The sequence below is a fragment of the Erpetoichthys calabaricus genome, assembly GCF_900747795.2.
Source record: "Erpetoichthys calabaricus chromosome 1 unlocalized genomic scaffold, fErpCal1.3 SUPER_1_unloc_5, whole genome shotgun sequence".
In the NCBI taxonomy this organism is placed as follows: domain Eukaryota; kingdom Metazoa; phylum Chordata; class Cladistia; order Polypteriformes; family Polypteridae; genus Erpetoichthys; species Erpetoichthys calabaricus.
In genome coordinates, this window is record NW_026261596.1 from 723,961 (window position 1) to 741,439 (window position 17,479).

General features: G+C 39.2%; 1 protein-coding gene across 1 annotated transcript in view; it reads right to left on the reverse strand.

Moving 5' to 3' along the window:
* Positions 1 to 6,144: 6,144 nt before the first annotated feature.
* LOC127526431 (gastrula zinc finger protein XlCGF7.1-like) overlaps positions 6,145 to 17,479 on the reverse strand; it is a 31,899-nt gene continuing 20,564 nt past the window's right edge. The window contains exons 2-3 of the mRNA XM_051921900.1: positions 6,363 to 6,539; positions 6,145 to 6,280 (exon numbers count right to left, since the gene is read on the reverse strand). Coding sequence (XP_051777860.1) covers positions 6,188 to 6,280; positions 6,363 to 6,539 — 270 coding nt within the window. The 3' untranslated portion in view covers positions 6,145 to 6,187. The remainder of the gene's footprint in view (positions 6,281 to 6,362; positions 6,540 to 17,479) is intronic.

Consider the following 17,479-nt stretch of genomic DNA (forward strand, 5'->3'; position numbering starts at 1 on the left):
GTTGTGTGTAGAATTCTGAGGAAAAAAATGAATTTAATCCATTTTGGAATAAGGCTGTAACATAACAAAATGTGGAAAAAGTGATGCGCTGCGAATACTTTCCGGATGCACTGTATATATATATACAGTGGAACCTTTAGATACGAGTTTAATTCGTTCCAGCACTGAGCTTGTATAGCAAATTTCTCGTATCTAGAACAAACTTCCCCATTGAAAATAATGGAAATCCAGTTAATCCGTTCCGCACCCCAAATATATTAATATAAAAATCAATTTTCCTAACAAATAACACTGATAAATTATATATACTGTAGTCTACCTTTAATAAATAACACTGGTAAATAATATAACTGATTATTAAAAGAATCAAAACAGGTGTCTAAAGTGCAGTAGAGCATTCAATAAATCTTTAAATAAATAATCCTTAAAACAGTTGTGAAGCGGAGGTTTAAAATACACAAGAATAACAATCCTTTAACACGACGTTAAAACGTCAAAAGGATGCAGTCTTTAAAAAACAGATGACAATCCCCGGTGCTTCTTCTCTGTTAGCGTCTCACCTGCGGGCTCTGCAACAGGTGAGACACTTAATGCAGCTGACCTTCTCTACACCGTCCTGCTTCTGCTGTTTGGCTCGCCTGTTCAGCTCACTGTTCAGCTACACGCGAGCCTGCACTCACTCGCTCTCCCGCACCGCCTGCCTGCGCTCTCTCTCCTCTCTTTTCTTTTACTTGTTCTCCCCCTTAACCGGCTCGCGCTTCTCTATATATGCGGGGAGGACATGGCAGCTGCAACCCATCAGCCACAGGAACAATCATGGATGTGGGCAGTTTCCCACCTGTGCACTTAGGTGAGAAACGCAGACACCGAAGATCGCCCTGCGGCTCGCAACTGCTACCACGCCCCCTCGCTAAGCTGAGTGCTATACCCACAGCCTGGCTCGTGGCTCGTTACGCGAGCCAATGCTCGTATTTAGATCTGAATTTTTCGCTCATACTTTCCTCGTATTTTGAATTTCTCGTATACAGAGGTGATCGTATCTCGAGGTTCCACTGTATGTATATATATTAGCAAGAAGGGTTACACACAATCCTTGTTTACTGAAGAACCGTCATCTTGTTCAATCAAAGAAAAAAAAAAAGCCCTCATCAAGTAATAAATGTTATGAACGTATATATTTATGTGTGTGGGGACTCTGACCTCAATTTTAAATCACATATTAATCAGATTACCAGGGTTGCTTTCTCCTCATAAGGAATATAGCTAAACTTTGGCCTGTTATAACTTTACAAGACGTTGAAAGTTTAGTCAAGCTTTTGTTTTCAGCCAAATAGATTACAGTAATGGACTCCTTACAGGACTACCTAAGACAGACACCAATCAGTTACAGTTAGTACAGAATGCAGCAGCAAGAATCTTAACTAGTAAAAGAAATCTGCACACATTTCACCAGTTTCAGCGTCGTTACGTTGGTTACCTGTGTCATTTAGAATTGACTTTAAAATAATATAACAGATAGTCCCCTACTTGTGAACTTTTGAGATGTGAATTTTCATATTGTAACTGAGTGGCCGCTTGGTAGCACTATTGCCCACCTTTACCCCAACAGACAAGCACACTGGACACAAGTTAAAAGCACTAAGAAGTAATTTAATTTCCTCCTTCTTCTGATAAAGTGCCCCCCCAAAGCACCCCAGCCACATTAAACAGCACAATAAATAAACACAATACTCTCCTCCACCTCCCAGCAAACTCCATCACACTCCCTCCCAATTCCATCTCGCCTGCTGGGTCTCCATCAGTCTTTTATATTGTCCTCAACCCAGAAATGCTTCTTTCCTTCCATCCCTATGACTCATCAGCACTTCCGGCTCAAGTGGAGAATTATATTTTTCTTCAGCCCTGAAGTACTTTTGTGCTTTCATCCCCATGACTTTATAGTACTACCAGGCTATATAAATAATAGACTCCTCAGTCTCCCTATAGTGTTTCCTAGCGGCACCCAGCAGCAGGGGTGTATTGTCGAACTCCAAGACCCAGGATGCCCTGCGAGAATTCGCAGCCCCGCCAGATCCAAGGGAAGCTGCCATCTACTGTTTGGGGGAGGCACTGATCGGGAAAAACTGCCTTCCTCCATCCTTCCATCACAAGGGCGTCCCGGCCGGGATGAGCTGCCAGCCGTCCACCAGAATATATATGAACAAAGTGGTCTGACAGTCCAAAATTAGCACTTAAGGATACCTCACATGTCCACTGAGTGGTGGCAGCAGGGGTGGGATGATTTTATTTTTGTTATTATAATCTTTATTTCATGTCCAAGACCTGTAAGCTGCTCAAAGCACATTAAAAACTACTGAACAAAAATAGTTTACATGTCCAATTCAAGAGCCGCTGAAACTAAAACACCACACATACCAACAACTACTGGACTTATGAACAAAATGGACTTACAAACAGCCTCTCAGAATGGAACCTGCTTGTAAGTAGGAGATGGACTGTAATGGTTTACAGAGCCTTAAATAATCTCACCCAGTCCTACATTTTAGAATGTCTGTCCCCTTACACTCCCAGTCATAACCTCAGATCTTCAAATGAAGGTCTACTTAGAATTTCAAGATCCAACCTGAAAAGAATTGGTGAGGTGGCCATTTGCTCTTACACACTTAAAATTTAAAATACTTTACCAATAGAAATTCACCAGGCTAATACTGCAGAACATTAAACATAATGATAAAAACAAATTATTTTAAAATGGCTTTTTCATAGCTACATTTTAGTTGTATCCCTGTTAGTCTATATGGACACTGGATTATCATTTTCCTCAGTGATGTGCAGTTCCATATTAATCTGTACTATTCTCTGCTGTCTTCTCCATTTCTTCTGTGGTGATGATGAGCTCCACCACCTCCTGATCAACATACCACACTGCCTCGCGTTTATGGATTGAATGGCGGGTGTCCCAGATGTTCACATGGCCATCATCATCAACATCTTCATGTCAAGCATGTAAACCACGAGGACTGATTTAGGTAGAATGCCCAGTGTGAGCCGGGCAGTGTTTTAATATTTTTGCATTGGATCCCCTGCAAATTATTTTTCTTCAGCCTAAATGGAACTGTTATGTTTTTTCTGTCCTGCTAGCCACTTGACAGTACCTTTTACTTTGTTACATATTGTATCGTATTATTGCCTAATCTTGTTTTATATTCCATTTTATTTTAACTTGTAAAGCAGTTTGAGTTACATTGTTTGTAAGAAAATGTGCAATACAAATAAATCTTGCTGTTGTAGTATTCAAAAGGTTGTTTCTTGATGAAAACTGTTTGCCACATTCAGAACACCCATATGGCTTCTCTCGGGGTTTAATTCTTCCAAATTGTCTTGGTGTGCTTACAATCAAAACAGAAGTGAACTTCACTCTTTAGTCAGGACAGTCTCATTGTACTGCTTACCTTCTCACTCTCTTAAGTTTCCCACAAGGACACAATGTAGAACCTACATTGTTCCTACTAGGCTTCTGTTTTTAGGTGTAGATGCTGAAAGTCAGGAACAACAAGGAAACGGACACCATTATAAAATAAAAATCAATTTCTTTATTCTTGGTGATCAAAGAGGCTGCCTCTACCTGCCAGCTCAATTTGCTACTGCCAGGTCAGATCAGACAGCCTGTCCAAAGAACGGAGTTAGCTCAGTTTTATACCAGTCTGTTTACTAAACAAGAAGAAGTATGGCAGTTCAATTTGAGGTCACGCAGAGTTTGCAAGTAGCTTAACATGACACATCAAATCATCATTACGTGCAGAAGTACTTGTTAGTCTTTATGGCTAGTTTTGCAAGACAGTTTCAGAGACAGCACTTAAGAAAACGTACTTCCCTATTATTCTGCACCATCAAGGTTACATCACTTCAACAGCAATGTGGCAGTTACAACTTAAGAATCTTATTTCAGCTTATAAAAGGATTAATGTTATACTGTCGGTTAATGCACAGCACATTCTTATTAGAGCTTACATTTCACACATAATGATCATCACACATAATTGATTATACAATATCAAAAGCTACCTTAAAAGTTAGTTTACTACATTTGTCTTACAAGAATACTCTCTTACAGCTTAGCGTCTGTATTAGGTTACATTTGTTCAGTTAGCTTAATACATCCTTATTTATTAATACATAAGTGACATGTTTCTTATAGTTCTATTAGCACCATACCTTATTATTTGCAAAAACTGAAGCACCTTAATTCTAAATATTTCTTCCTCACAGGTCAGAAGGAGGTATTGTGATTTGTCAACATGGGTCTGAAAGTTTTTCTTTATCAGTCCTGTTGATCCTAGAACAAGAACAGTTTACTTTTTTTTTTCGGTCCCAAGTTTCATTTCCCATATCTCAGATGGCATTGTTTGGTATATTGTTACCTTTTAGTTTTTACTTAGTCCTAAGAATGGAGAGGTTAAGGACTGATACTTCTATTATCCAGGCTTTTTTAGTCTGGTTTCTATCCTCTATTTTTCAGTCAGTCAGTACAGTAATCCCTCCTCCATCGCGGGGGTTGCGTTTCAGAGCCACCCGCGAAATAAGAAAATCCGCGAAGTAGAAACCATATGTTTATATGGTTATTTTTATATTGTCATGCTTGGGTCACAGATTTGCGCAGAAACACAGGAGGTTGTAGAGAGACAGGAACGTTATTCAAACACTGCAAACAAACATTTGTCTCTTTTTCAAAAGTTTAAACTGTGCTCCATGACAAGACAGAGATGACAGTTCCGTCTCACAATTAAAAGAATGCAAACATATCTTCCTCTTCAAAGGAGTGCGCGTCAGGAGCAGATAATGTCAGAGAGAAAGAGAGAAAAGCAAACAAATCAATAGGGCTGTTTGGCTTTTAAGTATGCGAAGCACCGCGGCACAAAGCTGTTGAAGGCGGCAGCTCACACCCCCTCCGTCAGGAGCAGAGAGAGAGGGAGATAGAGAGAGAGAGAGACAGAGAAAAACAAACAATCGAAAATCAATACGTGCCCTTCGTGCTTTTAAGTATGCAAAGCACCCTGCAGCATGTCGCTTCACGAAGCAGCTGCACAGAAGGTAGCAACATGAAGATAATCTTTCAGCATTTTTAGACGAGCGTCCATATCGTCTAGGTGTGCGAACAACCCCCCTGCTCAATCCCCCTACGTCAGGATTAGAGAAAGTCAGCGCGAGAGAGACAGAGAAAAGTAAGTTGGGTAGCTTCTCAGCCATCTGCCAATAGCGTCCCTTGTATGAAATCAACTGGGCAAACCAACTGAGGAAGCATGTACAAGAAATTAAAAGACCCATTGTCCGCAGAAATCCGCGAACCAGCAAAAAATCCGTAATATATATTTAAATATGCTTACATATAAAATCCGCGATAGAGTGAAGCCGCGAAAGGTGAAGCGCGATACAGCGAGGGATTACTGTATTGCTGTGCTACAAGTGACCTGCACCTCCTCATTGTCCATTGTGTGCTCTGAGTTGTGGTCCCAGTGTCTTTGTGGTGCTGGTAAGTTGTACCTCTTGCAGTTTCCGGCGAATGAGCCTGGCCACTTTGCTGATGATTATACACTGCACAACACCACAATCAGTATCTCACACCCAGCAATGAGATGTGTGACTGTTTCCAGTTCTCTTTGGTAGAAGCAACAATTCTGGATTATTTTTTGCAAATTTTTTCTATTGTGGCAGAAGCGACGATTATGGGTTGTTTTTTCATTTTGTTTTTCTATTTATGATCTGAACCACTTTGTGTGCAAGCCAATGTTTTGTGCACCTATGATGAGGTGTACATGTTTTGGTCTTTGTTCGCTCGTCATAAGCCATGCGTGTGTGACTTCTGTATCCACATCAGGCTGCTGGACGTGGGCAGTGTATTTACCACTTTACTTGTAGTTTCCACAATTATTTCTTTTTGTTTTCATCAAACTTTAATTGCTTCTTCTGCTGCTTAGCATATTGTACTGTGTTCATCTGTAGACAAAGTGGGGGAGTTTGTCATTTTTTTTTCTCTCTTGTGTGAATTACTTGATTTTTCTGAAGATAGCTTCTCAGTGAAAACTTTTTGCCACATTCAAAAGAGCAATATGGCTTCTATCCTGTGTGAATTATTTTATGGTGCTGTAAATGGCTTCTTTCTGAAAACTCTTTGCCACATTCAGAACAGTCATTCGGCTTCTCCCGTGTGAATTCTTTGGTGGGTCCGAAGATTGCTTTTCTGTGAAAACGTTTTACCACATTCAGAACAGCAATATGGCTTCTATCCTGTGTGAATTATTTTATGGTGCTGTAAATGGCTTCTTTCTGAAAACTCTTTGCCACATTCAGAACAGTCATTCGGCTTCTCCCGTGTGAATTCTTTGGTGGGTCCGAAGATTGCTTTTCTGTGAAAACGTTTTACCACATTCAGAACAGCAATATGGCTTCTCCCCTGTGTGGATTCTTTGGTGGGTCTGAAGCTGTAATCTTTGTGGAAACCGTTTACCACATTCAGAACAGTCATATGGCTTCTCTCCTGTGTGAAATCATTGGTGCCTTTGAAGCTGTAATCTTTGTGAAAACTCTTTGCCACATTCAGAACAGTAATACAGCTTCTCCCGTGTGAATTCTTTGGTGGGTCTGAAGACTGCTTTTCCGTGAAAACTTTTTACCACATTCAGAACAGCAATACAGCTTCTGTCCTGTGTGAATTACTTTGTGGCGCTGAAAACTGCTTCCATCTGAAAACTGTTTACCACATTCAGAACAGCAATATGGCTTCTCCCCTGTGTGGATTCTTTGGTGGCTCTGAAGATGGCTAGTACGAGAGAATTGTTTATCACATTCAAGGCAGCAATATGGTTTCCCTCTTGTGTGGATTCTTCGGTGCATTTGAAGCTGTAATATTTGTGAAAACTGTTTACCACATTCAGAACAGTCATATGGCTTCTCTCCTGAGTGAATTATTTGGTGCTTCTTAAGATTGCCTCTCAGTGTAAACTTTTTGCCACATTCAGAACAGGAATATGGCTTCTGTCCCGTGTGAATTATTTTGTGGTGCCGAAAATTGCTTCCATCTGAAAACTGTTTACCACATTCAGAACAGCAATATGGCTTCTCCCCTGTGTGAATTCTTTGGTGGCTCTGAAGATGGCCTCTGTGTATAAACTTTTCACCACATTCAGAACAGTCATATGGCTTCTGTCCTGTGTGAATTATTTGGTGCCTCTTGAGATTGCCTCTCAGTGTAAACTTTCTGCCACATTCAGAACAGGAATATGGCTTCTGTCCTGTGTGAATTATTTTGTGCTTCTTAAGATTGCCTCTCAATGTAAACTTTTTGCCACATTCAGAACAGGAATATGGCTTCTGTCCTGTGTGAATTATTTTGTGGCACTGAAGACTTCTTGTCTGTGAAAATTTTTTGCCACATTCAGAACAGGAATATGGCTTCTGTCCTGTGTGAATTATTTTGTGGCACTGAAGACTGCTCGTCTGTGAAAATTTTTTGCCACATTCAGAACAGGAATATGGCTTCTGTCCTGTGTGAATTATTTGGTGCTTCTTAAGATTGCCTCTCAGTGTAAACGTTTTGCCACATTCAGAACAGCAATATGTTTTCTCTCCTTTCCAAGTTTTAATGTGTGTCTGAAGAGAACTAGTATGAGAAAATTGTTTATCACATTCAAGGCAGCAATATGACTTCTCTCCTGTGTAAATTATTTTGTGGCGCTGTAAATGGCTTCTTTCTGAAAACTGTTTACCACATTCAGAACAGCAGTGAAGATTGATTCCTGTATAAAGTTTAAAGAATAAAAAAATTTTTTAACCCACCACTTTAAAACTGACATTATCTTATAACAATAAATACATATTTGTTTAATTTATGAACAAACTTTGTTAAGCATTCATAAGACTTAAGTTGCAAGTGATTAGAAACTCAACTTGTTCATTATTTTCATTTGTATTTTAACTACTCTGCAGATGAGCACAATTATAAGAACCAAGAAGTGAAAATAGTAAAATAAATAGATCACATGTGACAGGCACAATCAAAAAGACTATTGTTGATTTTTTTTTACTACATTACAGAATTGTATCACCATTTTGTCTGTGAATTTCCCCTTGGGATTAATAATGTATCTATCTATCTATCTATCTATCTATCTATCTATCTATCTATCTAATATTCTTAAAATTTTATAACATTAGATATTGTTAATTATTTCAGGTAGAAAGTAATAATCATCATGACCCATCATTACACTGAAGAGTGTCATGTCAAATATTTGAAATTAACTTATTAAGCAGAATGTGTCTTGATATTTGTACACAATTAGTCCAAAGCCACTGACTCTTAATATTTTTTAAATTGATTTTAAAATCTGGCGGAGAAAAGTAAAGCAAAAACATTTTAATATACAATGAGAACAGAGTAAAACTTAATTGAATAAAACACGCAGGTCACTGAAAAATCCCAGAGACCCAAATGACCCCTGACCTGAAAAAGCAAACAGGACACTTGTCGCCAAAATACAAAATATACTTCTGTCTTCATACCACCTGGGTCAGGGGCTTTTTTGTTGCCAATGGATTTAAAAATGCATTTAATTTCTTTAGATAAAACAGGGGGCTCCAGAAAAGCAGCATAATTTTGTTAGAGTTTTGGTAAATTAATAGAATTAAAAAATACATCAATCACTCTGAAGATGGGGGTTCAGCAGAGGGAAAACTTCAAGAAAAAAATAAACCTTATTTCCAAGCTGTAGTTAGTGATATTATCTATATATCTGTATTATCACTATATTTTTGCTCGACTTGGGACATGGAGGCTAACGAATCTCATCTGTGCAGTCTAAGAGCTCACAACTCGCTCAGTTTAGCACAAGAGAGATAGCAACGAGTGCACATGAAATTAATTCTCAACTCTGCACAAGATGGTCATTTACCTTCTCTCTGAGTAGCGTCATTTTGAGCTTCTGTACTGGATCAGAAAAACACGGGTGTATTTTCAAGATTATTCACATGCATCTCAAGATTGTCAATATTACTGTATGCTGACTGAGTTTTCTTCAACCAGTCTCCATCAACACATAACAAAAACTACCTCCTGAAACACCTCCAGAACCACAAACCTTCAGAGGCACAGCACAGTGAACTCAGCCGAAACCTCCATATGTTTTACTAGTGGCAGAGGAGGACACAGCCACACAGTAGCACCTTAAGGCAGCTCGATGAATGTATTTAACCAAAAGAAATGATTCTTGATAACAGGTTGTATCAGCTAAGCTCAAAGATAATAAATCAGCAACACTTGAGAGCTTACAAGTAGAAGAGAAGACACTGAGATTAGACATGAGAGAGGAAAACAAAGAACAGCAATAAAGGAGAACTGTAACTGAAATACATTACAAGGTGTCAAAACGAGTCAACCCAGTAGCCCCACCAGCAGTCATGTATAATGTAGACCGTAGTTCCAGAATCCCACTCCTAAACCGTATATGCAAAAAACTAAACTGAGATCTGTCAAATAAAAACACAGGAAAAAATCAACAGGTTATGATTATGAGTGGGCAAACATGGAGAGAGCTCAGTAAACAATCTCATCCTAACCCCAACATTCACAATACCACTGTGAGTCACTGTGGTGATAAAATGAAAAAACACATTTGAAAATAAATATGATATGCAAGCAAATATTAAACAATTTTGGGTTGTGTCCTGACCTCTCACAACCCGCAATGACTCTCTAATCACATGTGTATGTACACATATAAAATACGCATAAAAAAAAGGAAGTAACCATTATGAATCAATATTCAGGAAAATGTCTAAGAAATACTTGAATATCATACATAAAACAGTCAAAGCGGCCAACCACTTGAACCACTCCTTCAGAATGAAGGAGTCAAGGACATTGAGAGCCTGTTGAGGGTTGATGAACAGCTGCACAACTAAGAAGGACATTTGAGGCTTGGCCAGATAAATGAGTAAAGCAGAAAGACCAATTTGTGGAGCCTTTGTGATCACCAGAGATGAGGTCTTGTGTGGTGTGGACTGAGTCACTGGCAATAAACGTAGATCTTCCATCCTTCATAAGTTACATTTGAATTGTTGAGTTCCTCTTTCAGAATAGTAACTCGGTCAGAATAGCGAAGCAGCTTGATGATAATTGGACATAGATGTGCGCTGTCACTTTTCCTGGTTTATATTCTATGTGCCCACAGAATTTCAGGCCTCAAATTTGTGATAGTCAGAAACCAAAAAGCCACTGTTTTTCACAAAGCGGAACAAATCCCCACTCTTAATATCATCTGGAACTCCAATAATTCTGATGTTGTCTCTCCTTCTCTCATCTTCATGTCCATAAAGTTTTTTATGGAGAGTTTGGGCCTCAGCATAGGAACGTATCTCAGAGTCCTGGGGCCTCATGTATAACGCCGTGCGTAGAACTCACACTATAACATGGCGTAAGCACAAAAGCGGATTGTGCGTATGCACAGAAAAATCCAGATGCAGGAATCTGTGCGCACGCAAACTTTCACGTTCTTCCACTACATAAATCCCGATCAGTGTGAAAAGTAACACATGTGCACGCGCCTTCTGTCCCGTCCCAACTCCTCCCAGAATTACGCCTCTTTGAATATGCAAATCAATATAAATAGCCTTCTGTGAAAAGACAATGGGAAAAGCACAGGGGAAAATAAGAATTTCAGCGAATACCAAGAGGAGGCAAAGGAAAAACGTACTATTCGTTGGTTTAAACAGTGGTATAATCAACAAAAGAAAGTTGATCGAGTTACAGAGTGTCGGAAAAACTCGAAAGATCGAGTTCACAAAGTCGCACAGTGCCCGAAATAAAAAAGAAATCACATATCAAAGTCGCCGTGAAAAGGCAAGTCGTAGCCCACCATCTGAGTGTCATATGAAAGCTTATTAGGGTACAGACAAAAAAAAATAGGCACACAGTGGGGAAAAAAAGCACGAAATGTCAACTTTAATCTCGAAATTTCCACTTTAATCACATAGTTTATTTTGCCATTAAAGTAGAACATCATAAACTTCATCTTAAAATCGTTTATTTTACTAGTTTCTCAAGTAGCACGTTAAATGCTTTGTTCTGTGTTTGATCTTCTATGTGCTCTATGTGTGTGAATCACTACGTGCTGCTGTTCTTTCTTTCTCCGACAGGACACAGAATCCATTACATTCGAGATATTACTGCTCCATCTCCACTGGCTCCCTGTGTCTTACAGAATCGAATATAAAATCCTACTAATAACTTACAAAAGCTTAAATAACTTCGCGCCAAACTACATCAGTGACCTTCTCCATCACTATGTGCGTGCCCGCCCACCAAGGTCCTCTGATTCTGGCAATCTTGTTGTGCCCGTCACTAATCTACACTCCATGGGTGACAGCAGGGCCTTCAGCTGTATAGCGCCCAGACTCTGGAATGACCTACCAAAATTAATCAGGTCAGCTGACTCCATGAATTCTTTTAAAAAAACAACTCAAACCTCATCTGTTCAGGAAGGCTTTTAGCTCTATTTGACTTTATTACCCTTCTCTCAGTTTACTTCTCTGTCAAGATGCTAATGTAACTTGTGTGTGTGTGTGCTAGACCATCAATTATGTTGTCTGTTTTTTTTTTTTTTTTTCAGAATTCACTGTCTTAATCTTCTTTATTTATCTGGTTTATACAATGCTATATACTGTATACGCTGCCGTTCTTTATTATATTCTGTAAGTGCCTTGAGCATGGGAAAGGCGCTATATAAATAAAATGTATTATTATTATTACAGCTTTCTGAATAATTAAAACACTGAGATGTACACGCGATATCATTATCATGATGATAGGAATGAAAGCATGTTATTAAACATGGAAACACGGTGGCACAGTGATTGTTCATATCTCACACAAGAGGCTTGCTGCGCCATGTGCGACCTTTGATGAAATAATTTATTACAGAAGTTCTGTCTCTTTCAAACGTACTAACCTCCAATTCCTGTCCTTACTTTTCTTTCTCCAAAAACCCAATCGCCACACAATCAGCTCTGTAATAGACGTTAAGCCATTTGTAATCTTAGAACGCCGATTCTTCAAAACTTTTAAGGAACATTGAAATATCTTCGTAGTACATGTTTAATTATTCTATTCGTCTATCCTTCCAGTGTCGCGTCAGCACCAGCAAAAATACAACGCAAGGCAGGAGCTATCCGTGAACTAGCTATACGCTGCGGCACCGTGTCCTCACATGTTTAATTATTAACAATATAGATTATTTAAATGAAGTTAAAGTTTTATCTGTATACTATAAGCAACATATTTTGCTGCATTTCATCTTAAAAATGATATTGTCATCATACGCGCTTTATAAAGTAGCGCAGGTTGTGCAATATTATAACTGTAGTGCAAGTTTACAGTGAGGTGATTGTACTTATAAGTACAAACAGTTCTGCAAGGAGCACTTGATGGACTGATTGAGTGCGTTTATAGTTCTTGGGATGAAACTGTTTCTGAAACGCAAGGTCTGTACAGGAAAGGCTTTAACGCTTTTTGCCGTGGTTGAGGTAGTGTGTACTTGAAACTGTATACCAATAATTCTCTTTCCGATCAGCTGCTGCTGTGATTCACACTCAGATGCAGTGATATAAATACTCCGAGTGGTGCAGTGAGAGTAATATGGAAAAAGATGATCCGCAGTGGCAACCCTTAACGGGAGCAGCAAAAAGAAGAACAAGATTCAGTGAGCGTAACAACGCTAAAGCAGTTATGGCATTTGGAATACTATGGCTATTCCCTGGCCCATTATATTGCTACAGGTTAATTACAATCAGATGCATTACACTAATAAACAATATGCAGTTAATTTCAGTGTATTTATAAAGCCGCGTCAGGAATGTGCAGCTAAGAAAGAAAGGATGAGCACACAGGAACAGTAGCACTGCTTTGACACTGGGTGCCGCCAGTCTGGAAAACCGAACGGAGAAATTGTGTACACCAAGGTATGAGTTACCGTGGAAATGTGCGTGGCTTTACGCCAAGTTTAGGTTTTATACATCGCGATTTGAGCGTGGAAACGTTCGTACGCATCATTTCTGTGCGTACGCACCGTTTTTACATGAGGCCCCTGGTGCTCCACTTGAGTACAGACCTGAATAAAAACTAACAAGAGTTTCTGCTGTTCATTTCTGATTTTGACAATATCAACATGAAGGTCAGAAAAAACTTCTTTCTTCTGATGTGTTCAAGGTCACGCAGCATTTTGCTCCTATATAAAGGCCTTCAGTCGATCAACAGTGGAAACTGCTCCAGAGTTATCTGACACCATGGCAGCCTCAATCACACTGCTCTGGGTTTCTTCACTGGCCTTGAATCACAAGAACCAGGGTGTGTCTTCCGATTAGAACAATTCATGTGTCACACCGACAAGTAAAAAAAGGGCATGTTGAGGCTCTAATGAGACACTTTGAAGTTAAATTTATAAAAACAGTAATCGCAGGGTAGAGTCATGGAGTACTCTTACAACACAGTTATTACTCCACTAAGCATCAAGTGGACCCTCAACTACAAAATGTGTAAAAAAATAGCTTATTTAAATCACTAAATCAAAACAGAAGAATGAAGAAAGTGAAATATTAATGCAGTGACCCACAGGAGCACCAGTGATGTAGGAGAATAAATTTAAGATGAGAAATCCTGGGATTGGAGAAGTTACTCGTATTAGTGTCTGTTCTGGATGAGGAGTGGCAGGTGTAACCAGGACTGGTCAGCTTTATCACACCGGCCTCATTTATACTGCCCATTAGAATATTAATGGACGTGCACTGCCATGATTTATTTATGCTGACAAAATTGAAATTTCAGTGATTATTGTGTATTAAAGTTATTGTGTGAGTTCATATGTGCAAATGATGTGTAGTTAAATTAATTCTGTGGTTGTCATTAATCAAAGACATGCTTCTTCCACCTTTTGATTAATTTCAGTCACACCAGATGTTCCTGCTATAATTGTATGAAACGCCTCATTCTTCAACCTGATGATAGTTTCCCTCACTTCTAGTATCCATTTACCTTTATTTACTTGGCTGACACCATAATCCAAGGCGACTTACAACATTTATGAGACAATTGGTTGCATTTCGTTTGGTTTTCCAACTGGAGCACAGGCAGGTCCAGTGACTTGTTCATGGACACACAGGGAGTCAGTACTGGGATGTGAACCAATGACCTCAGGGTTTGCAGTCCAAAGCCTTAACGACTCCACCACACTGCCTGATATCCTCCAAAGACTTCTAGGACTGTCATGATGACCGACGCCAAGAAACCCTTGTCCAGAGTTCCTTACAGTGGCCTTTACTACGGAGTTCTTGAACGTGGTCAGTTCAGACTCTACTGCATATATAAAAATGAGTACACTACAGCATACATATCTTCAGAAATACTAACTGATAAGAAAATGATCAGGAGATAACAAAAGACGAGCTTAAGTCAGAACAGTGAGTCAAACTGACAACTGAAGAAATAATTCTTCAAATAAGAAATCAGAAATAATTAAAAATTTCCAAGCCAACCTTACTATCATCACCAATATGATGATGTAATCATCACATACACAAGCAATGCTGGGTAAGACCACTATGGACACTACAGACAATGGCAATAAAATGGCCGTAAGTAAACAAAGATGGGGTTGGAGCAAAAGCAATTGTTTTTGGATTGTTTTAAATTATCTTGGATTCATTGCATTTATTTTCCTGTAACTAGTTCAATGGAACAGTCACACTGGAAATAACGGTGCAGTTTTTGGAGTAAATCTTTAGTAAAACAACATGATACTCATGACAATCAATACATAACAAAGTAATATTCAAACACACCAAGATTTCTCAAGGGGGTTTGTAAACAAGTCCAATGACAATCCAAACTCCACCTTCCAATGTCTTTCTCTTTTCATCAGCTGGAATAGAGAGGTAACTGAGCAACCTCAACATGTACCATTAAATGGCAAACAAGTCAAAGCCGGAGAAATCCAAACTTGAACAATACTAAAGTAAAGCACAAAAAGGCCTGCTATATGACAAAGGGAGAGGAAGCAAAAAAGAAAGTAAACAGCCGAGATGGCAACAAGTCTGTAACTTTCCCTGAGATGACTGCAGATCAATTAGGATATTAGAACAATATGGACGATAACAGGCCACTCAGCCCAGCAAAGCTCACCAGTCCTATCCATTTAATTCTTCTAAAATAACATCAAGCCGAGTTTTGAAAGCCCCTAAACTCCTACGGTCTAACACACTACTTGGTCATTTATTCCAACTGTCTATCAATCTTTGTGTAAAGAAAAACTTCCAAATGTTTGTGCAAAATTTACCCATAACTGGATTCTAACTGTGTCTCTGTGTTCTTGTACACATGACAACACAAACAGGCCAAACTCAAGACTGTTAGCTAAAGATGCACAGAGATGGACACTCGGTTGGATTAAGTAGCTCTGAGAAGGCGTTGCTTAAAACCTTCCATAGAATTAAACCTCTCTACATATGTATGAAAAAGTTAGTGAACCCTTTGGAATCCCCTGAATTTCGGCCCAAATTCCTCCTGAGAATGTGGTCTCATCTTCAACTGCACGACAATAACAGACAAACACGATCAACCTGAACTCACAACACACAAACAGCTGGACTGTCAAAGCTGAACACATCAATTAAACCTTTACAGTCCCATCTAGTCAGGTGTTCAACCAATGAGAGGAGACTGGAGGTGTGACTTGGAGGCACTCAGACAAATAAAAGGGAAGAAATGTGGGTGCTGGCAAAGCTGTCTCTTCTCGATAAAGATCTGCGCATGAACAAACAGAACAAGAACATAAGAAATGCAAAAGACAAGAGGAGACCATTTATCAGTCCATCATGTCTGTTGGTTTAGCAAACAGCTAAGCTGTTCCAACATCACCTCAAGATAACTCTTAAAGATTGTCAAGAGGAGATCATAAGAAAGGGAGGTAAGAATAAAGGTGGAAATGCTAATAAAAGCTTTGTTTCGCTTCATTAGTGCTTTTGTTGTTTTACAAATATTACTTGCCCTTTCATTTAATTTATGTAATTTCATGTTTTGTTTATATTTTGTTCTTTATTATCCAAATAGTTTTGAGTTTTGTGGGCGAGACCCTAAGAGATGGGGCCACATTAATGTCACTCCTGAAAGACCACCCCCACCCTTTATATTGGCGGTCCTTTAGAGGTTCACTGACATTTTATAAGAGCTTTATTATAATTATCTAAACCAGTAATCCATTTTAGGCCTGTGAATGCTGAAGCCTCCTGTTGAGTTTGGACTCAGGCTGTCTGGAGTGAGATCTCTCTATAGGTAGACAAGTGAAGGTCCTGAGCCCTCATTTATAAAGCTTGAGTACACACAAAATGAGACTGAAAATGTGTATATGCTCATTCAAATGTCCAGATTTACTAAGGAAAACTTCACAGGGGAACAAACGTATATTTACAACAACTCTGACCAAAACATACATAATAGTTCAGAGAAACTGGGAAATGACGCCACACTTGATCAAGTAGTAAAATGCTACCAAACCAGCTAAATGACTACTCGGAAGCATAGTAATTCATTTCACCAAGCTGTTCTTATAAGGTGCGTTGACGTGACAAACATTATACCTCAAAAATGATGACTATGATGTATAGACTGTATGTTAGTTCCTTTTAAGAGCACCAATGTTACGTATTTGCACTAAAGAAATTTAGTTTTGTCATTACTTTATATCGGCTAGGTGTTGTCACTTCTCAGGGAGCTGGCCGACACCTCAACAGAATCTCGGCCAAACTTCACTCCATTATGCCTGCTGTGCTGGAAGTCATTAACTGACTGCTGATGCACTACATCCGGTGTTTGTACACAAATAACGTGACATGTTTCTGACAACATAAAATGGCAATCAGCAGCCATGTCCAGCTCTCCTAACTCAATCGAAGCACTTTACTACGCTCATATTATAATAAGGGCATGTAGCAAGACTGAAGCTGCCTTTGTTAACTGTAAGCAGTGACATTTGTGGATGAAAACCTGCACAGGTCACCCTTGCTGGGCGTCCTGTTCTCCCTTTACATTAAATAAAATAAGTACAGTCAGGAGAAAGAGTCAATCAATCTTCTTTCACTTTCTAAGTCTTGCAAAGGTAACACTCAAATCAGCAGAGCAGTAAAATTAAAGTGTTACAAAGAGGTATTTGTGCTGTGTCCTTTTGATTCACTCCAAAGTCAGATCTTTAGTTCTTACTAATAACATAAGATTTAATATCATTGGCTACTCCTAGTTGCTAACAGGACATGGCAGAACAGAGACACCTTAAAAGGTCACTATCAACCTGGTCCACTTGGCCGGATGGCTGCTTGTCAGTTTCGTTATCCTTAAACGTTCTTGACCTTAAGGTGCCAAAGTACACTGGCGTCTTCAGCT